The 23,244-nt window shown below is 33.4% G+C and overlaps 1 protein-coding gene across 1 annotated transcript in view; it reads right to left on the reverse strand.

The window, feature by feature from the left end:
* Positions 1-23,244, reverse strand: part of MLIP (muscular LMNA interacting protein) — a 401,644-nt gene that overhangs the window by 134,277 nt on the left and 244,123 nt on the right. The window contains exon 10 of the mRNA XM_074264711.1: positions 19,162-19,206. Within this exon, the coding sequence (XP_074120812.1) occupies positions 19,162-19,206 (45 nt within the window). The remainder of the gene's footprint in view (positions 1-19,161; positions 19,207-23,244) is intronic.

The raw sequence follows: 23,244 nt of genomic DNA on the forward strand, positions 1-23,244 counted from the left end.
GCCCAGCTGTGCTACAGAGACCCTGGGTGAGAAGTAAACAGCACAATCAGTGAGTGCATTGGCATTGGGGCAGGGTGCTGCTGATTGTGGGCTGGAGCAGGGATCTCTTGGTTTAGCATTGCTGATCAGAGTGGAAAGCTGGAGGAAAACTAGAGACACCATCCCTTTTCACCCCAGGATTAGTGGGGCTTACACTAATATCTAATATCTCTTATAAAAAAATGAACCAGCAAAGAAGAAAAAACCCAACCATAGGGAAAACTGGAGTTCATCTTCAGAGGAAGACACTGAAAGAAAAAGAGTTTCTACCCCAAAGAGTAATGTTAAATGGTTCCCTTCCCAGAAAGAATTTATAGAACCCCCCAAAAAATTTAAATCAAATGAAAGACATTGAGGAAAAACTTAAATAAGTAAATAAAAATCATCCAGGAAGATGATAAAAAAAATTAACCAACTAAAAAAAGGGAGACATGGAGTCTCAAAGATGAAAATAACTCTTTGAAAATTAAAATTGCTTCCTCATTTATTTTCCGTTTTGATCTGGTTTTTCTTGTCCAGCATAATACTTTTGGAATGATGTATAGAGGGATTGCACATGTTTAATATATATATATTGGATCATTTGCTGACTAGGGGAAGGGGTGGAAAGAAGGGAGGAGAAAAATTAGAACACAGTGTTTTATAGGGGTGAATGTTGAAAATTATCCATGTATATATTTTGAAAATAAAAATCTTTAATTAAAAAAGAGAATTTGGACATTTCTTATTCTCAAGAAATTTCTATTTGACATGGGAATATAGAATGGGCATGTTAAAATGTAGGAAATAATTATGTGCTGAATAAACAAAAATCAAATAAGGCAGAACAATGGGAGGAGATAGAGTGTGTTTAAAAGAAGATTATTACCTCTGGCATGAGGGCTGCTTTCATTTTTGGTGATCCACCTAACTCTCATATCTGATTCCAAAAAGTTATAGCATACACAGTTATCATATCTTGGTAAACCATTTTGACAGATGGGCTAACCCAGATTGAGGGTAACTGAGGGGTCTCAAACCTATTAAGCATGTGAAGATTTCCCCTGGTGAAATGGACATGTTCTCTTTGTTTTGTTTCATTTTATTTTATATTCCTTTTCTGTTTTTCTTTTTTTTTTTCTGAATTTTCTCATTTCCATCAAACCTGTCTTAATATTTGTGAGTGTTCTTACCCAGATGAACAAATGAAGGACTGCATCCCTAAATCTCTGAAAATTGCCTACATTTTTTCTCTTCCACTGTTATCACTTAAGTATGGTTCAACTTTCCCTTCAAATTAGCAACAAAATTCCCACTAGGAAAAGATCTCTAATCTGTTGAAATTAAATCTCCTGGTAGTAGTTTTAGGTTGACCACTTTTGTGGAATTGAATGTATAGCTTAGAGATGAGATAAGCCTATGGTCAATCTAGCACTCTAGACCACAACCCACCTTTTTTATTCTCACACTGTGTCATCTCTTTATAGTGACATAGTATATTAAATGCCAATGTTTGCTGTAAGGGTGCATCCACAAAGTTTTATTGCATGAAGGTAAACAAAAGATAGGGTAGGTAAGGAGGTCATGAAATGTCCCAGGTCTTCTATAGTTAATAACCACATATGTTGCTGTTTCTAACTCCATTTCTCCCAAAGACTCTCTGCCATGCTAGTAGTCTGAATCTACTCTAGAATTAATCACCCAGAGTTAGAAGCTTGTCCTCTTTTGGAACATTGATGACAAAGGTCTACAGGTCTTCATCAAGTTTTTCTTTGACTTCATCAGAGTTCATCATAGTGGGAACACAGGCACTGCTGATAGTGGTTTGGTGTTTTCCTGCAAGTGACAATCCCATTTTCATGAGCCTGTCATTCACTCCTTTTGGAAAGCATACAATCCTGTTGACTAGATTACACCTGATAACAAATCATACACCAGCTTCATGGGTCTTCCCTTCACTGTGGCCATTGAAGAAAAACCATGTATCTGATTCTAATTTCAATAAGCAGGCCTTCATTTGTCAGCCTTCTTTCAGTCAAGGTTACTATTTGGATGTGATACTAACTGAGTTCTCTTGAAAGAAGAGCTGTTCATGTTTTAGATCTATATTTTTGTGTTGTTTTTAAATTTGCATTCATACAAGGTTGACCACTATCACCATTACTATCCAACATAGTACTAGAAATGTTAGCCTCGGCAATAAGAGCTGAGAAAGAGATTCAAGGAATTAGAGTAGGAAATGAGGAAATCAAACTATCACTCTTTGCAGATGACATGATGGTATACTTAGAGAACCCCAAAGACTCTGCTAAAAAGCTATTAGAAATAATTCAGAATTTTAGCAAAGTTGCAGGATACAAAATAAATCCACATAAATCCTCAGCATTTTTATATATCACCAACAAAAGGCAACAGCAAGAGATACAAAGAGAAATTCCATTCCAAACAAATGTTGAGAGTATAAAGTATTTGGGAATCCATCTACCAAAGAATAGTCAGGAATTATATGAGAAAAATCACAAAACACTTGCCACAAAAATAAAGTCAGATTTAAATAATTGGAAAGACATTCAGTGCTCTTGGATAGGCCGAGCGAATATAATAAAGATGACAATACTCCCCAAACTAATCTATTTATTTAGTGCTATACCAATCAGACTCCCAAGAAACTACTTTAATGACCTAGAAAAAATAACAACAAAATTCATATGGAAGAATAAAAGGTCGAGAATTGCAAGGGAACTAATGAAAAAAAGTCAGATGAAGGTGGTCTAGGTGTACCTGATCTAAAGCTATATTATATAGCAGCAGTCACCAAAACCATTCGGTATTGGATAAGAAATAGACGACTTGATCAGTGGAACAGATTAGGTACAAAGGACAAAAAAGGGTACATCTATAACAATCTAATCTTTGACAAACCGAAAGATATCAACATTAGGGATAAAAATTCATTATTTGGAAAAAAACTGTTGGGAAAACTGGAAATTAGTATGGCAGAAATTAGATATGGATCCACACTTAACACCATATACCAAGATAAGATCAAAATGGGTCCATGATTTAGGCATAAAGAATGAGATCATAAATAGATTAGAGGAACAGAGAATAGTCTACCTCTCAGACCTGTGGAGGAGGAAGGAATTTATGACCAGAGGAGAACTAGAGATCATTATTGATCACAAAATAGAAGATTTTGATTACATCAAACTAAAAAGTTTCTGTACAAACAATACTAATGCAAACAAGATTAGAAGGGAAGTAACAAATTGGGAAAATATTTTTAAAGTTAAAGGTTCTGATAAAGGTCTCATTTCCAAAAATATAGAGAACTGACCCTAATTTATAAGAAATCAAACCATTCTCCAATTGATAAATGGTCAAAGGATATGAACAGACAATTCTCAGATGATGAAATTGAAATTATATCCACTCATATGAAAGAGTGTTCCAAATCACTACTGATCAGAGAAATGCAAATTAAGACAACTCTGAGATACCACTACACACTTGTGAGATTGGCTAAGATGACAGGAACAAATAATGATGAATGTTGGAGGGGATGTGGAAAAACTGGGACACTAATACATTGTTGGTGGAGTTGTGTAAGAATCCAGCCATTCTGGAGAGCAATTTGGAACTATGCCCAAAAAGTTATCAAAGTGTGCATACCCTTTGATCCAGCATTGCTGCTATTGGGCTTATATCCCAAAGAAATACTGAGGAGGGGAAAGGGACCTGTATGTGCCAAAATGTTTGTGGCAGCTCTTTTCGTAGTGGCTAGAAACTGGAAGATGAATGGATGTCCATCAGTTGGAGAATGGTTGGGTAAATTATGGTATATGAAGGTTATGGAATATTATTGCTCTGTAAGAAATGACCAGCAGGATGAATACAGAGAAGCTTGGAGAGACTTACATCAACTGATGCTGAGTGAAATGAATAGAACCAGAAGATCGTTGTACACTTCAATGCTGTATGAAGAGGTATTCTGATGGAAGTGGATATCTTCAACATAAAGAAGATCCAACTCACCTCCAGTTGATCAATGATGGACAGAAACAACTACACCCAGGGAAGGAACACTGGGAAGTGAATGTAAATTGTTAGCACTACTGTCTATCTACCCAGGTTACTTATACCTTCGGAATCTAATACTTAATGTGCAACAAGAAATTGGTATTTACACACATATATTGTATGCAGGTTATATTGTAACACATGTAAAATGTATGGGATTGCCTGTCATCAAGGGGAGGGAGTAGAGGGAGGGAGGGGATAATTTGGAAAAATGAATACAAGGGATAATGTTATAAAAAAATTATTCATGCATATATACTGTCAAAAAATTATAAATAAAATTAAAAAAATAATAAAAATAAATGTGCATTCATTCCATGTATCAATAGTAAGTAGAATCATTTCTACAGATATTTTTGTAAATTTTTTGTTTTTGGTGTTTCAAACAGTTTTGCTGCAGTAATCAGGCAAAGGTTGGGTAACAGACAATTTTAGAGTGCTTTTTCTATCTCCTTCCTCACACCAGGAGGTGAGCATGGTGCAGTTCTTAAAAACTGCTCAGACATTCAAGGACTGCCAAATCTCACTGCTGCTTCTAGTAAGAGCCTCCCATATGTAGTGTTGTAACTACAGCTCCCAGTGTATCTGCATCTGCTGCTTTATCACTTTCCTGTCCAGACTTCAAGATAGGGAAAAATGTTTTGTTTTTGTTTTTATTGTTGGTTTTATTTTTTAATGAATGATGTCTTTTGATTCATGCATTAATTGGATTTGTGAGGTAGGGTTACATGAAGTCATCAGCCTCACTCTCTTGCAGAGTCATCGAGTCATCGCAATACAGTAACAGGACAGAATTATGATGATTGGTTATGACTTGAGATGTAGAAGGTGATCTTGGAGGCTTTGATGTCTAACCAAGCTCTCTTCATTCCTCAGTGCCTATTTCAGCTGCCTTCATGGCCATTGGAACAATGTTCTCATCTGCCCATTCCACCAGGGGGGATCTTCACATTCTTAAAATAGATACCCCCCTACCAGGTAACCCCTTAATTACTCTCAACCTGGGTTAGCCCATCTGTCAAAATGATTTACCAAGATATGACTGCTATGCATGCTATAACTTCTTAGAGCCAGAGGTGAGATTTAGGTGGATTAGTATCCACCAAAAGTGAAACCAGTACTGAAAAGCAGCCATCATACCAGAAGTAGTAATCTTCCCTAAACACAGTCTATACCCTCCCACTGTTCTGCCTTGTAATTAATTGATTTTTGCTTATTTGGCACATATTTATTCCCTATATTTTAACATGTTCATTATATATCTCCATATCAAATAGAAGTTTTTTGAGAATAAGAAATGTCCAAATTATTGCATTTGTATCTAACATAGATTGGATATTTATTACTATTGTTCACTGGGATGGGCCTCACTAAGTACAAAGAAGACAAAATCCAAAAATCTGGTCAACTAGTAATTGGGGAAGAGAAGATATGGTCACCATGACAACTTATACTACTTACTGACTTTGTCTATCCAACAAGGACATATGTTTCTAACTGAATTTCTTCTACAATCCTTATATATTACCAGATGATAACGAATAGCATCTCATTGTGCAAAAAGCAGTTTTCAAAGCACCATTTATCCAAATTTAACATGTCAAGGAAGAAAAAAAGAAAAAGATAAATGAAACAATTCAAATCTGAGGAAATGATAATCATAAATGCTTATAATACAAGGTATGTTGAGAGTATATAAAATTGTCAAGGATAAACTGCCTTTGAGTTTGAAGAAGATGTTGGTGCTATTCAAAAGCTTTCAGGGATGCATTTTCTGAACAACAGTGACGTCAAGTGCCCTCCGGGAAATGAATCATAGACCACTTAAAGGGTGAAACATCAGCTGGCAATACCAATTAGAAACAAATTATCTGTCAAGTTTAAGCACTCTTAGATTACTTTTGGAAAATTAGAGTGAGTTGAGCTATGCCTTACCTAAAGTTAGTAGGATAGAGAGTTACTTATACAAATTAATGTTTTGAACACTGCACTATATTTTTTGAACACTGTCAACTATATTGTATCATTTATTATTGTAATTGTTGCTATTGTTTTTATTGTAATAATAACAACTAGATGTTTGCATATCTGATGCTCTGTATGGTATAAATAATCTTAGACTTAGGCATCTGGTATAAACTCTTTATTTGCAGATGGGGAAATTGAGGCCAAGAGCAATAGGGTATAATTTTATTTTCTATTTATTGTATAATGTTTTATATTTGTATACTTTTTATATCCTGGTTTGATTGACCTTCACAAGGGCAAGAACTCTTTAATTATCTTTATACCATCTTCAAGCCTTCATATCATGATTTTTCACATAGTTGAAAGTAAATTAAAAGGTTAGATACTGTGCTAGGCTCTGAAAATACAAAGACAAAGATGAAACAACTTACAGATTTAAAAACTTTATATTTTATTCAAGGGGTCTGAACATAAATGAATAAAAATCATATAAAGCAATTACAAGGGAAAATGCTGATAACTTAGAGAAATAAGAAATATTTGTGTAAGAGATAATGCCTGAGCTATACTTTGGAGGATAGCAAGTACTCCCCTTAGCTACTAGACTACAATTTTCATGGAGTCAAGAAAAATGTTTTAATTTTCTATGTATCTTTTCCAGCACTGGCCTTAAAAGCACTTGTTAAATGAAATAATTAAATAGTCAGTCAATTGATGAATACAGTATTTGGTGATCATGGGCTAAAAAAAAGATATCTAAAGATCAATTAACCCACCTAGTGACAACATAAAGCTGTAAACCTAGCATGGCTTAGAAAGTTGGCCTAGTATGTTCTTTACCATTTATAGGAAACTTCACTAAAATCAATCAATATCACATTTCAGAAACTTTAGCATTAGTAAATTCTTATGAATGTTTTGGGAATTCTTGAGGATTGGATTTTTGTGAATAAGTGGTTCTCAAAGTGTAATCCTCAGACAACCTCTCCACAAATAAAAAAAATTATATATATACTAAAATATTCATAGTCCATTAAAATACTACTACCATGTCCAACAACATAAATGTACAAGGCTAGATTTTCTTCAAATGACTCAACCAAAACAACATATTACAATGGATTGAATACAAAAATAGTTGTGAGATTCCAACAGTCTCCTATTAAGCTAGACATTGATGTGATTTTCATCACTCCTCACTATTTTTGTCTAAAAATAGTTATTTTTCATTAAAATATTTTTAAAATGTAAAATAATATAAAGGAATATAAAATAAAATAAAATGAATTTAACCTTGTTACTTGTAAATGAATTAATGTATATCTTTAAATATTATCAGTTTTATTTTCCAAAATGATGAAAAAGCATATAAACAAAAGTTCTTTGAGATCCTCAATAATGTTAAGAGTATAAAAATGTCAGGGGGGCAGAGCCAAGATGGCAGAGAAGGCACAAGTGAGAATCTGAGCTCCCCTCACCCTCATTACTAATTTTTAAAATCAGCCTCAAAAATAGCGCTAGACTGGTAAGGTTCACAAAATTGGAAGTATAACAACTCACCAGCCAAAGATAATCTGGAATATCACCAGAAAAGGTTTGTCCTGAGTGGCGGAAGTAGACCAGCGCAGGGCAGGGATAGAATCAGGAGGGTGGCAGCCTCTGTGGTTGGAAGATTTACATAGAGTTCTCTGCTATTGCCTGACTGCTTTGCTTTGATCTCACAGTAGTGGACCAGCAGAGAAGTTGGAGCCTAGAGTAGAAGGTACACTGAAGGATTCCAGAACTTGAGAGGCTCTGACTACACCCACCCAGGACCAGAAGTGACTCAGCACAAACCATAACACAGCTCTTTGTGGCATTCTGCAGCTAGGGGCTCTTATTGGGGGGCAGTCACACACAGCAGGGGCACAGCCCGGGCCAGCCTCTCATCTGCACAATGTGGGGCTCGGCCTGGGGTAGTAGAATTTCCCTAGCTCCACTTGCTGCCCAAGCAGAGACATTTCCTGTGTGATGAGGGATAGGGCAACTGCTAATACTCAAATTGGGAGTTTGGGGGGTGGGGGGTGGGCAGTGATACTTTTGCTGCTTAACCTCTAGCCTCAAGGCAGTTGCTAATCTTCACAGTGGGGCTCCTGGCAGGGCACGTACACAGCCTGGCCCTTGATACCCAGGCCTAGTTAACTTCCCTGTGGAGCTCTTCCCAGAACCCCCTGCAGCTCAGCTGTGTCTTGCAGCCCTTTGAGGGGACAGTTACTATCCATATACCCATCCTTGCTCTGCAGAGGAAGCAGTTAACCTCCTTGCCCTGAAGGCAGACCCTAAAGGCTTTTTTAAAAATGAAGAAAACAATTGATAGCTTCTATACAGAAAGAGAGCGGATTTCCAACCCCAGGAGACTAATAGCAAACAACCTCCAGACAATACCCCAAATAACGCTCTCCTAGAAGAAACTATTAAAAATATGAAGAGAGAATTAGAAGAAAAATGGGGAAAGGAAAGAGAAGCTATGCAAGAGAATAACAACCTCCTTAAATGTGAATTGGAAAAGATAAACAACTTCCTGAAATGTGAATTGGAAAAGGTAAAGAATTCATAGGTAGTGCAGGAAAACAGAATTAGGGAATTGAAAAAGGTAAAGAATTCCCAAGAAAGTAGGATTTGTGAATTGGAAAAAGAAAATAACTCACTAAAAAACAAATTTAGTGAAATGGAAAAAAAATTCCATAGAGCAAAACAACTCATTTAAAAACTCAATTAGACATATACAAAAAAAAAAAAAAGCTAATGAAGAAAATAACTCTTTAAAAATAAGAACTGAATAAAATGAATGATTCATTGAGACATCAAGAATCAGTCAAGCAAAACCAAAAAAGTGAAAATCTGGAGAAAAATGTCAAATATCTACTTGGCAAAATGGCAGACCTAGAAAATAGATCTAGAAGAGATAATCTGAGGATTATTGGACCCAAAAATTGTGATGAAAAAAAAAAGAGCCTAGAAATCAAAATTTTACAGGAAATCAACAAAAACTGCCCAGAGGTAATAGAACCAGAAGGCAAAATAAGCACCTTCTGAAAAAGACCCTAAAAAAACAAAAACAAAAACAAAAACAAAAAACTCCATGGAACATTGTGGCCAAATTTCAGAACTATCAAACTAAGTAAAAAATATTACAAGCAGCCAGGAAAAAACAATTCACATACCAAGGTGCCACAATAAGGGTCACTCAAGATTTGGCTGCTTCTACATTAAAGGTTCTAAGGGCCTGGAATCTAATATTACAAAAGGCAAAAGAACTTGGAATGCAGCCAAGAATAAACTACCCAGCTAAGTTTAGCATTTTCTTCCATGGAAGAAGATGGACATTTAGTGAAATAGATGAATTCCATTTGTTTCTAAGGAAAAAACCAGATCTAAATAAAAAAATTGATCTCCAAGCATAGGATTCAAGAAAAACAGAAAAAAATAAAAGGAACTCTTGAGAACTATATTTCTGTTGTAGATATACACTAAGACTATATGAATAATTTGATTTTACTGATATATCAAAAAAAAGGGAAGAAGAAATGGAAAGGGGATAGTGTCAGAAAAAGGGAAAAAAGGAGATACAAAGAGGGAAACTACATCCACAAAGAGGCAAAGAAAACCTATCATATCTGAGGGAAGTTAGAGAGGGGGAGGAACATTGTGTGAACATTACTCTCATCAGAATTGGCTCAAAGAGAAAATAATTGACATATTGGTTTTACAAAAAATTCTCTCTCACCTCATTATAAAGGGGGAGAGGAAAAGGGAAAAGGAAAAGAGTAATAAGGGAAGGGTACAAAAAAGCAGAAGAGATTCAAAGGGAGGAGGGCGGGATACTAAAGAGGGAGGGCTGCGTGACACAAGTGGAGCTCATAAGTTTAATACTGAGGAAGGGGTTCAGGGGGGACAAGGGGAAAAAAAGCATAATCTTGGGATAATATTATGGCAGAAAATACAGAATTGTTAATTTTAACTTTAAATGTGAATGGGATGAATACTCCCACTAAGCAAAGACTTAAGCAGACTGGATCAAAAGTCACAACCCTACAATATGTTGTTTACAGGAAACACATTTAAAGCAGGGACATACATACAGAGTAAAAGTAAAAAGCTGGAGCAGAATCTATTATGCTTCAAGTGAAGTTACAAAAGCAGGGGTAGCCATCCTTATCTCAGATCAAGCAAAAGGAAAAATTGATCGAATCAAAAGAGATAAGGAAGGAAACTATATCTTGCTAAAGGGTAGCATAGACAATGAAACAATATCAATACTAACTATATATGCACCAAGTGGTATATCATCTAACTTCCTAAAGGAGAAGTAAAGAAGAAATAGACAAAAAACTATAATAGTGGGAGATCTCAACATTGCACTCTCAGAATTAAATAAATCAAACCACAAAACAAATAAGAAAGAAATTAAAGAGATAAATAGAATATTAGGAAAATTAGGTATGATAGATCTTTGGAGAAAATTGAATGGTGACAGAAAGGAGTATACTTTCTTCTCACAAGTTCATGGAACCTATACAAAAATTGACCATATATTAGGATGTAGAGATCTCAAAATTAAATGCAGGATGGCAGAAATATTAAAGGCTTTCTTTTCAGATCATGATGCAATAAAAAACTACATTAAACAAAAAGTTAGGGGTAAATAGATCAAAAAGCAATTGGAAAGTAAATAATTTCATCTTAAAGAATGATTGGGTGAAACAGTGAATTATAGAAACAATTAATAATTTCACTCAGGTTGAGACATCATACCAAAATTTGTGGGATGAAGCTAAAGCAGTAATAAGGGGAAATTTTATATCTTTAGAGGCTTACTTGAATAAAATAGAGAAAGAGAAGATCAAAGAATTGGGCTTGCAACTTAAAAAGCTAGAAAAAGACCAAATTAAAATCCACAATCAAATACTAAACTTGAAATTCTAAAATTAAAAAGAGAAATTAATAATATTGAAAGTAAAAAAACTATTGAACTAATAAATAAAACTAAGAGTTCTTTTTATGAAAAAACAATAAAATAGATAAAACATTGGTAAATCTGATTGGAAAAAGAAGAGAGGAAAATTTTAAATTGTTAGTTTTAAAAATGAAAAGGGGGAATTTTCCACCAATGAAGAGGAAATTAGATAAATAATAAGGAGTTACTCTGCCCAACTTTATGCCAATAAATTTGAAAACCTAAGTGAAATGGACGACTAGCTCCAAAAATATAGGCTTCCCAGAATAACAGAGGAGGAATTAAATTGCTTAAATAGTCCCATTTCAGAAAAAAGAAATAAAGTAAGCTATTAATCAACCCCCTAAGAAAAAATCTCCAGGGCCAGATGGATTTACATGTGAATTCTACCAAATATTCAAATAACCATTAGCCCCAATGTTATATAAACTATTTGAAAAAATAGGGAATGAAGGAATCTTACCAAATTCCTTTTATGACACAGACATGGTACCAATACCCAAACCAGGTAGGTTGAAAACAGAGAAAGAAAACTATAGCCCAATCTCCCTAATGAATATTGATTCTAAAATCTTAAATAAGATCTTAGCAAAAAGATTATAAAAAAATCATCCCCAGGATGATACATCATGATCAAGTAGGATTTATACTTGGATTGCAGGGCTGGTTCAACATTAGGAAAACTATCATTGTAATTGGCCATATTAATAACCAAATTAACAAAAATAATATGATCATCTCAATATATGCAGAAAAAGCATTTGATAAAATCCAATATCCATTTCTATTAAAAAATACTTGAGAGTACAGGAATAAATGGACTTTTCCTTAAAATAATCAGTAGCATCTATTTAAAACCATTAGTAAGCATCATATATAATGGGGATAATTTTCAACCATTCCCATGAAGATCAGGGGTGAAACAAGGTTGCCCACTATCACCATTACTATTCAATATTGTATTAGAAATGCTAGCTTTGGCAATAAGAGGTTAAAAAAAGATTAAAGGAATTAGAGTAGGTAATGAGGAAAACAAATTATTACTCTTTGCTAATGTATGATAGTATACTTAGAGAACCCCAAAGATTCTATTAAAAAGCTATTAGAAATAATCCACACCTTTAGCAAAGTTACAGGATACAAAATAAACCTACATAAATCATCAGCACTAACAAAATCCAACAGTTAGAGTTACAAAGGAAATTCCATTTAAAGTAACTACTGATAGTATAAAATATTTAGGAATCTATCTGCCAAGGGAAAATCAGAAACTATATGAGCAAAACTACAAAACACTTTCCACACAAATTAAGTCTGATCTAATCAATTGGAAAAATATTAAATGCTCTTGGATAGGATGAGCAAATATAATAAAGATGACAATACTACCTAAACTAATCTATTTATTTAGCACTAATCAGACCAATCAGACTCCCAAAAATCTATTTTATGACCTATAAAATAAACCAACAAAGTTCATATGGAAAAACAAAAGGCCAAGAATGTAAGGGAATTAATGAAAAACAAACAAACAAACAAAAAAAAATGAACATGGCCTGGCTGTACCAGATCTAAAATTATAGTATAAAGCAGTGGTTACCAAAACTATTAGGTATTGGCTAAGAAATAGACTAGTTTATCAGTGGAATAGGTTAGGTTCAAAGGACAAAATAATCAATAACTTTAATAATCTAGTGTTTGACAAACCCAAGGACCCTATCCTTTGGGATAAGAACTCAATGTTTGACAAAAATTGCTGGGAAAATATGGCAGAAACTAAGCATTGACCCACACTTAACATTGTACACCAAGGTCAGGTCAAAATGAGTTCATGACCTAGGCATAAAAAATGAGATTATAAATAAATTAAAGGAACAAAGGATAGTTCACCTCTCAGACCTGTGGAAGAGGAATGAATTTATGTCCAAAGAAGAACTAGACATCATTATTGATCACAAAGTAGAAAACTTTGATTATATCAAATTGAAAAGTTTTTATACAAACAAAATCAATGCAGATAAGACTAGAAGGGAAACAATAAACTGGGAAAACATTTTTATAATTAAAGGTTCCGATAAAGCCCTCACTTCCAAAATATAGAGAATTAATTCTAATTTATAAGAAATCAAGCCAATCTCCAATTGATAAATGGTGAAAGTATATGAAAAGAGAATTCTCAGATGAAGAAATTGAAACTATTTCTATTCATATGAAAAGATGCTCCAAGTCATTATTAATCAGAGAAATGTAAATTAAGACAACTCTGAGATACCACTACACACCTGTCATATTGGCTAGAATGACAGGGAAAGATAATGCAAAATGTTGGAGGGGATGTGGGAAAACAGGGACACTGATATGTTGTTGGTGGAATTGTGAATACATACAGCCATTCTAGAGAGCAATTTTGAACTATGCTCAAAAAGTTATCAAACTGTGCATACCCTTTGACCCAGCAGTGTTACTACTGGGCTTGTATCGCAAAGAGATCTTAAAGAAGAGAAAGAGACCTGTACATGCAAGAATGTTTGTGGCAGCTCTCTTTGTAATGGCCAGAAACTGGAAACTACGTGGATGCCCATCAATTGGAGAATGGCTGAATAAATCATGGTATATGAATATTATGGAATATTATTGTTCTGTAAGAAATGACCAGCAGGATGATTTCAGAAAGGCCTGGAGAGACTTACATGAACTGATGCTGAGTGAAATGCAAAGGACCAGGAGATCATTGTTTACTTCAACAACAATACTATATGATGATCAATTCTGATGGATGTGGCCATTTTCAACAATGAGATAAACCAACTCAGTTCCAATAGAGCAGTAATGAACTGAACCAGCTATACCCAGCAAAAGAATTCTGGGAGATGACTATGAACCACTACATAGAATTCTCAAACCCTCTAATTTTGTCCGCCTGCATTTTGGATTTCCTTCACAGGCTAATGATACACTATTTCAAAGTCCGATTCTTTTTGGACAGCAAAACAACTGTTTGGACATGTATACATATATTGTATTTAATTTATACTTTAACATATTGAACATGTATTGGTCAATCTGCCATATGGGAGAGGGGGGAAGAAGGGGACAAATTAGAACAAAAGGTTTGGCAATTGTCAATATTGTAAAATTACCCATGCATATATCTGGTAAATAAAAACTATTTTAAAAAAAGAATATAAAAATACCCTTAATAATTTTTAGGAGTGTAAAGTATCCTAAAAACAAGATGTTGATGAATTATTGGTTTAATATATTCTCTGTCTGGGCTTATTTTTGAAGATAAAAAAATGTTGTTGGTAAGCATTAGCACAACAAAATTTAACTCACTGCTGAAAGGAATTGGTGAGGGTAAGAGAGACACTTTGCAATATGCTTAAGAAATTCTGGAATAATGTGTTTGAGTTCATTGAAATATATACAAGTCTTTTTTCCTGTTATTGGTTTGGATTAAATTCACTTGCTAAGTGTTAATGTAGTAAGAACATATTTTAGTGATACCTGTGTTTGAGGAACTTATATTCTTCTAAAGTAAATGTGCATACATGCAACTATGTAGACAAGAAGAATGTAATGAAGACAAAAAAGAAACTCAAAATCCTCTAAGAAAATTTAAGAAGAAAGATAACAAGAACGAGAGGATTCTATTAAAAAATATTATGACTGATCTGTGCCTTGATATAAGAGAAAGCTTCAGAAAAAAAAAAGATAAACAAAATTTAATTCTGGGTATGAAAAATATACTGAAGGGAGAGCAACAGCTCAGTGGATTCAGGGAACATTCAGATCAGCTGGATCAAAATGGTACAAAAGAGAATAAAGTGAAATTGAAGTAGAAATGTAATTTTCAGCCAGGAGTATAATCATGGAGGGCTTTAAATAAAAACCTTTAAAATTTTGCATGTTATATTATGAAGATCAGAAAGCCATTGACATCACATGACATGGTGAGATTTGTGCATTAAGAAGATCATTTTAGCTATTGTTTCATGGGAAGTTGAGAGAATGGGAATAGGGAATTTAGTAAAGAAGTTATAATAATCTAAGTAAGAGATTATGATGACTTGAACTAGGGTAATTATAGCCTCAAAAAATCAACACACAAGCCTTGTATTTCTAGACACAATTGACAAAGAATTGAAATATACTGGAAAACATTGTTACATGTTATATTCAGCAAAGGTAGAATAAGAAACATTTTCTCTAAACATTATAATATTTAGTAATGGGGCTCTACCTGCTAATAGAATGGATGAATGGCTCTCCCAGTTTAGTCAAAGACTCCCAGATGGAGACATAGCTCCTTTATATAAGATTAAAGCAAAGAAAAGAAAATAATACAATTGGTTATAGAGTCAGTAAAATCATGGAATTGAGGACAACATGATTGGTCATGTAGTTGAGACATGGGGAACTACATGACTAGTTGAAAGTTGGAAATAAGGCTCACAACAACACCCTCCTTCCCTTCTGTGACTAAGAAAAGTTCGTTGTTTAAGTTCAACTGCAGGGTTATAGCAGACATATTTGGAGAATACCATGTTAATGAACAGATATTGGACAGTCTCCTTGATATCTACCTGCATACTCTAATGGCAACTAACTTCCTTAAGGCAAGAATAGAACAGTGATATCTCTTCAGGAGAGCTGGATTTCTACATTTAACTTATTATTACAGGGCAGCTCCAGTTCTGAATTCAATTCAAAAACAGAGAATCACAATTTAGCTACTTATAGGACAAAACCAATTAATTGTGAATAAGACCAATAAAAATGATACAGAATAAATTTAATCTTTTCAATATCAATAGACTGACAAGCTATGTTGCATGGATCCATAAATGATATATAATGACTCAACTTTATTTTTATATTAATAAATGTTGAGTATTCAAGAATGACCCACAAAGAAAATGACAATTAAATATTATAAGTTGAGTAAGGAAAAAGAAACTGGCTTTAAAAAGGTATTTCTGGCCTTATAATGATATTGAGCAACAGCATGGATAAGGGGCTTAGGAACTGAAAAATTTCCATACAAATAAAGATGCCACTGTCACATAATGAGTTAATACTCTCTTTCATTCAATCATATGTATCCAGTATCATTTTTATACACTGTGAAGCTGAAAAAGTCATGCTCAAAATATACTAGAGAAGAGATCCAGACCTTTGTTTCTGAGATGAGCTCTTTTAGGGATAATTCTTCTATCTCCATCCCAGGGGAGGGACATAAGATAAAAATTTAATTTTAAACCTTAATCAAACAATTCTTTGGGAAAGGAAACAGGAGGGCACAGAGTAAAACTGATGTGAATATGAAGGAAAAGACATCCTAACTTACTTATTCAACCTAAGTCACATTTCACATAGTTCTAAGAGAATGCCAAATTTCCTATGGTTTTAATCAAGTAATAATCCCAAAGTTATAAATTCTAAAAGTTGATTTTATTCATGGCCTATATTATTCAATGGATTATTTTAAACCATTCCTTGAAATTCTATAATAAAAGCTGATTACTATTAAAACAATGAGTTATACCATCAAGTAATCTCCAATGAGAGAATGTATAGAAAGTGCTTTGTAAATCCATATGTGTGTATGGGTGTATATGTGTATGATATACATATATCTATATCCATAAGACACAGAGAAACAAAGATAGATTTATACATACATATATTACATCCCAACATACTAACAACCTCTCTCTTGACTAAATAGATTATATATACATGTATATAAATGATATATAATCTACATAGAAGAGACACGGGGAGAGAGAGAGAGAGAGAGAGAGAGAGAGAGAGAGAGAGAGAGAGAGAGAGAGAGAGAGAGAGAGAGAGAGAGAGAAGAGAAGGAGGGAAAAAGAAGGGAGGGAAGGAAAGAAGGAGAGTTATTAGTAGAATATAAGATAGGAACTAAACCAGTCAACTCACCCATCTGATGGATTCCTAAGCAATGAAAACTCTCTCAAACCAATACAGGGTTGGCATCTTCCCTAAAATTTATATGTTCTTAGAAGATTGCTTAGAGCAGGTTAAAGTAATTTGGACCCAGATCACACAGCCAGTATCCACCAAAGATAATACTTAAACCTAAGATTTCTTGTCTTTCAGTCAGTTTTCTCACTACTACAGCTGTACAGTTGTCTCACTTGCCTTATGATTAATATCAGCATTTACTGCCAAAAATCAATGAACATTCTGCAGTTATTGAAAATCACATGCTAATATTTTCCCTTGAACTTTAGGATTAAGGAATGTTTGTGAATGTCTAACATATTTCTCATACAGTTTAAACTTCTCTCTTTATTAAATGTGGAAAAAAACTGCCTTGCTATCAGTGGCAAAAAAATTTTTTAAAATCTTCATTTTAATACTGAAAAAAATTGAGGAAGGCAAGACAAAGACTTTGTAACATTCTGATGACATTTGGAGATCACATGAACTGAGGAACTGGAAATCATTTAAATCTGGAAGTAAATTTAAAGATGATTTAGTCCTAACTCAATCTTACTGATGAAATAATCAAAGCCTAGAAAAGTGAAGTTAGTGGCCAACATCTTACAGGTAGTAAGTAGTAGCAGTAATGTCCATTAGTCTACACAAAACATTTGTAATGTGACTATAACAGAATATAAAAATTTCTACATCTAAGTAAGTCAACATGCTAAAAGTGTTTTTTTTTTCTTTCCTCCATAAAAATCAGGCATTTTCCATATGTTATTTGAAAGTTTATTTGTTTTCCATGGTAATTTCTTCAATAAGAATGTTTGTATTCTTTGAATATAAGAGTTGGAAGAACCCTTAGAAATCATTTAGTTTCAATCCCCTTATTTTACAAGTAAAGAAAACTGAGGATCCTGGAAAAGAAAAATATTCTGCCCAAGGTCATTCAACTAGTTAGCAGCAAAAACAAGGGGACTAATACAAAAATCTCCTGACTCTCAAACTCATCTTTTTCTTATTACCATATTCTACTTTCCATTCTATGACAAACCTAATTGACACTCGTGAGAAAAATTGTTTTTCATAAATGTTTGTGATTTTCAAACATTCAATCATTTGACTAAATTTACATCTTTTCCTTTTCATACCCAACTATTTCACTGGTGTGAATTTAATATAGCTATCAGCCTAGCTATATTAAAATCATGTGATCTCAAAAGAACCAAATGAAAAAATTAAACAATTCAGTTCATCAATATTTTTAAGTACCTGCTATGTGGAAGGCATTATGCTGGGTGCTTAGAATACAAAGTTAAAAGATTACTAGTCCCTATCCTCAAAGAACTTTTATTCTGGAGATAGGAAGAAGATATAAATATATAATCAGTTGCTTAGCTATATGATAACCTGAATAAGGTTAGTCTAATTTTTTCAGTAAACTGACTATATCAACCAACTTTTTTGTAAAATTGCATACAATGTGGGGGCAGCTAGGTGGCGCAGTGGATAGAGCACCAGCCTTGAATTCAGGAAGACCCCAGTTCAAATCTGGTCTCAGACACTTAACACTTCCTAGCTGTGTAACCCTGGGCAAGTCACTTAACCCCAGCCTCAAAAAAAAAAAAAAAAAAAAATTGCATACAATGTACTCAGTTAGGATACTGCTGCAAATTCATATAGTTATATGATCCTGGGCAAAGCAGTTGACATTTTCAGAGTGAGTGATTCATCTATAAAATGGTAATAATAATAATAATAATAGTGCCTGTGGCACTTACCTCACAGAGTCATTAGGAGGATCAAAAGAGATCATGTATATGAACAGTTTTATGAACCAAATGTTCTATAAAATTGTCAGCACATGCTATTTCACAGAGATTCAAACACTATAGGAACATTTTCAACCAGTGAAATGAATATAGCATATGTACTTGATTGGAATTTGCTAACCATCACATGAATGTGAAACATGAAAATACAAAGTGACAGGAAAAAAAATCTTATCTCTATTTGCCTAATAAAGGGTTCCTAATACATTTTATTTGTTCCTGTTTCATTTTCCTTCCAATAAAAATATTCTATAAGGTCAACATTTTTCATTGATGTCACCCTATAATTTAGAAATATAATATAATACCTACCAGTTGACTCGTGGCCACTGTAGATGATGGGGAAGTGAGATTTGCCTGGAAGAAAAATAAATATAAAGTATATTAGATTAAATAATTATTTTCTTTAAAGAAAAAGATAATATAAAAGAAGTATATTATATCCATGTTCATAGAGATTTGTGGAAAGTGAGTATAAAAAATTTATCATCAAAAAGTTTCTAAATTAAAAATATGTAAAAATTGCTTGACTCAAGACAGGAAAACTCTTTAGACTTTAAATGTAATTCAAATTAAAATTTAAGAAAAATGCATATAATTAGCCAACAAAATTAACTGTGTGTTAGGTGTTATGGTAACCAGTGGGAGATAAATAGAAATGCAATAATATGGCTCTTGTCCTCAAGGAGCTCACATTCTATTGAAGGAGACATGTAAATGGCTAGATACATACAAGATCTAGATAGAAGAGTTGAAAATAAATCTTATGAGGAAAGTTGCTAGGAAGACACAGGAATGCCTGAAGAAGATGAGATTAAGCTGAAACTTAAAAGAAATCATGGAAATTAAATTAATCATGGAGAAGTAAATGTGAGAAAGCAGAACATTCAACTCATAGCCCATACTGTGCAGACAAGGCAAAGATACAGGGAAGGGAAAGAGGCTATTATGTGTGAGTAAAAGCTGAGGTGTCTGCATTATCAACTATGTGAAGGCAACAAAATGTAAGAAAGGTAGGGAAAGACCAACTTCTGAAGATCTTTCAATGGCAAATACAGTCCTTTATATGTGTATGTATTTGTGTCTGTGTATATTGAGTGTGCAGGATATGTGTACATGTATGTTTATAAGGTGTGCATGTATGGATATATGTATGCAGGATGTGTGTATGAATTCATGGATGTGTGTATGCAGTGAATTTGTGTGTGGGTACATTTAATTTAGGAGATATGACTGTGTGAGGGTGGTGGGGGAGTTGAAGAGGGTATTTCAAAAAGTACTTAAACTTTAAAATGTCACTAAGACTTCTATCCATATTTTCCTTCTAGGTTATTGCGACTCCAATCTCCCCATGTTCATCTCCTAATAGAAATATTGCTCCTTCTTAATAATCTTTGCTGCATCTTTATCCAGGTCAAACCTATAGGTATACTCCAAAGTTCTCAACTGAGATTATCTTCTCCCTCTAGAGTATATTATTTTATTTATGACTCGCATAGATTCATTGCATAATCATTGCTATGCAAATGATTTCTCAGATGTATTTTCCAGATTTAATTTCTCTCCCAATCTCCCATTTCACACCTCCAACTGCCTCTTCAACAATTCAAAGTATATGCCTCACAGACATCTTAAACTCAATATATCCAAAATTTGACATCATCTTTTCCCAAAAAAAGTTCCTCTTCTTTAAAACTTTATTGTTACTGATAAAGATACTAGCATTCTTCAAGTCACTCAAGATAACAATCTAGGTATCATCCTCTATACCCTCTCTCTTTCACCCTATCATCTTTAATCATTTATCAAGTCCTATCATTTCCAATTTTGTGAAAATTCTTGTATACATCACCTTTTCACTTCTGACACTGCTACAACTCTGGTGTAGCCCTCATTATTTCCTGCTTAACTTATTATAATAGTCTGCTGGTCTGTCACCCTGACTCAAGTCTTTACCCACTCTAGTACATCCTTTTACCAGCAAACTGATCTTCCTAAATCATGGGATTAACCATATCATCAACTTTCTCCATTCAATAAACTTCAGGTTTTTTTTTTAAATTATATCCAGGATCAAATATAAATTGCTCCAGCTTTTAAAGCCTTTCAAATTTATCTCCTTCCTAAATTTCCCATATTCCTACATGTACATATGATCCAGGTCTCCTTACTATTCTTCACAAAACATTCCCTTTCTTCAAAATGTGAATATTTTCACTGGCTATCCCTAATGCCTAGGGATAGGCTCCATCATCTCTGCCTCCTAGCTTCCCTAACTTCCTTTAGGTGTCAACTAAAATCCTTTCCCACTATTCCTAAAAGTAAATGTCTCTTCTCAAAGATTATCCCTGATTTATCCTGTGTATATCTTGTATATGTAGTCCCCCATTAAATTCTGAATTTCTTGAAAGTAAAGACTAATTTTTTTTTGCTTTTTTTTTTACTCCTACTTTTTGGAATGTAATTGGGACCTTATAAATGCTTGCTGACTGCTTAAGTGATCCTAAAGTTAATTGTGAGGCACTGCACTTTGGCAATTGAGCAAAGAATGAATTGGAGTGGGGAGAAACATGAAGCAAGAAAATGAAACAAACATTGCAATACTCCAAATAGAATGTGATAAAGACATAAATTAGTGGTTGCTATATGAGTAGAGAGGAGGCATAAAAAAGAGACTGTAAAAGTAGAAATTACATTTTTGGCAATGAATATAATAATGCAAAATTTAATAACAACCGAAAATATTGACTAATAAGTTATTTGTTCTTAGTTCATTATGTTTATAGTTATGTTATTATGTTTCTGATATGATCCATTTGAAAGGATAGACATTATCATGCCTTATGACAAATTGACCTGTGTAGACTGACCTTCCTATAAGATGAGTAAGAACTACAAATACTTGTAATATTACCAACTCTTTTCAACTGTCTTAAAGGAAATACTGATTTAGCATCTGCAACCCTGTTAATACTGAATATATGAATTAATTGTTTGTTTTCTGTGCCTCAGCTGATCCCACTCTTTTGGGGAAGCATAACTGTTCATTTCCATTACTTCATAAACAAAAGTAGTAAAACACCTTTACTAAATAATGTCTAATCAAATATTGGTGCAAACTAAGTCTACTGTGTTGTAATTCAAGATATACTTAAGATATAAAACTCCTTATTTTATTTTTTAATGCTTAGCCTTTTCAAGGTTAACCCCTCTACCTGCTTAAGTGATACCATTTTTTCTCATTATCTACTCTATCATTTCCATGCCATAACATTTTCAATTTCTTCCTGCCTATTGGTTCTCTCCAAACTGCCTACAAATATGTCTGTCTCCCCTAGACAAAAAAAAAAAAAAAAGAAATCCTACACTTGATCCTTCCTTTCTTATTTTCTCTTTTCTTAGAGAAAAACAATAAATCAATAAATGATAGTGTGATCATGTAATTATAGACAGAAGGATAGTACTATAAAAGAAATACAATTAGAATAAATAGTAATAATTAATAATAACAGCCATCATTTCATTGAGCAATTACAAAGGATAATAATAGGGGAGCACCACTGAATTTATCAAAGATATCTGAAAGTGGTTTACTTTTCATTGGAGCCTATGAAATAAGTAAAATACAAGAGAGGAATCGTAAGATCCTCTTTAGCAAAAACTACATGAACCTATGCCATGACGTTATCTATAAAAAAAATGTTTAATTATTGTTTGAGTTAAGGAGATTTGTTTATATAAATGTAACTATTTGTAAAATAAGTATATAAATAAAAATATTTGAGGGCCAGGTCATTGCAACCAAAAATGACAGAATGTTTGCCCTCAAAACCCTGCACTTAACAATCAATGCAGCTTATACATGGAAACAATAGAAAGTGTTCAAATTTCATCATAGGCCACAAAAATTCAGCACTAATGCTTACTAGGAATAATATACACAAAAGGAACAATTCATTTTCAGTGAATTGGGAATATTTTAAAATTGTAGCTCCTTTTCAAAATTTAAAACCATTTTAGAGTAATAGGACAAAAAAAGGAAAAATAAGAGATGATCAGTGAATTTTTATATTGATATGGAAGTGTCAAAAAGAAAATCAAGTAGTACAGAAGTGGCACGAGATTTGCTTTAAAATATAGCAACTTTATATTTGCTGAGGAGAAAGAAACTCAGGAGTAGAATCTAACTAATAAATACAGAAGTAATGTCAATGCTTTAGAGGGAAAAAGTAACACACTTTTCCAGATCGTGGCTCTCATACATTCCAAAATACACATATATACTTGCTTTACTCATTCAAATACACACATATATGCATACATACATATATATATATATATATATATATATATATAAGTACTAGGAATATTTGAGAAATTAAACCTCATCATTGA

Source organism: Sminthopsis crassicaudata, chromosome 4, assembly GCF_048593235.1.
Source record: "Sminthopsis crassicaudata isolate SCR6 chromosome 4, ASM4859323v1, whole genome shotgun sequence".
NCBI classification, from domain to species: Eukaryota; Metazoa; Chordata; class Mammalia; order Dasyuromorphia; family Dasyuridae; genus Sminthopsis; species Sminthopsis crassicaudata.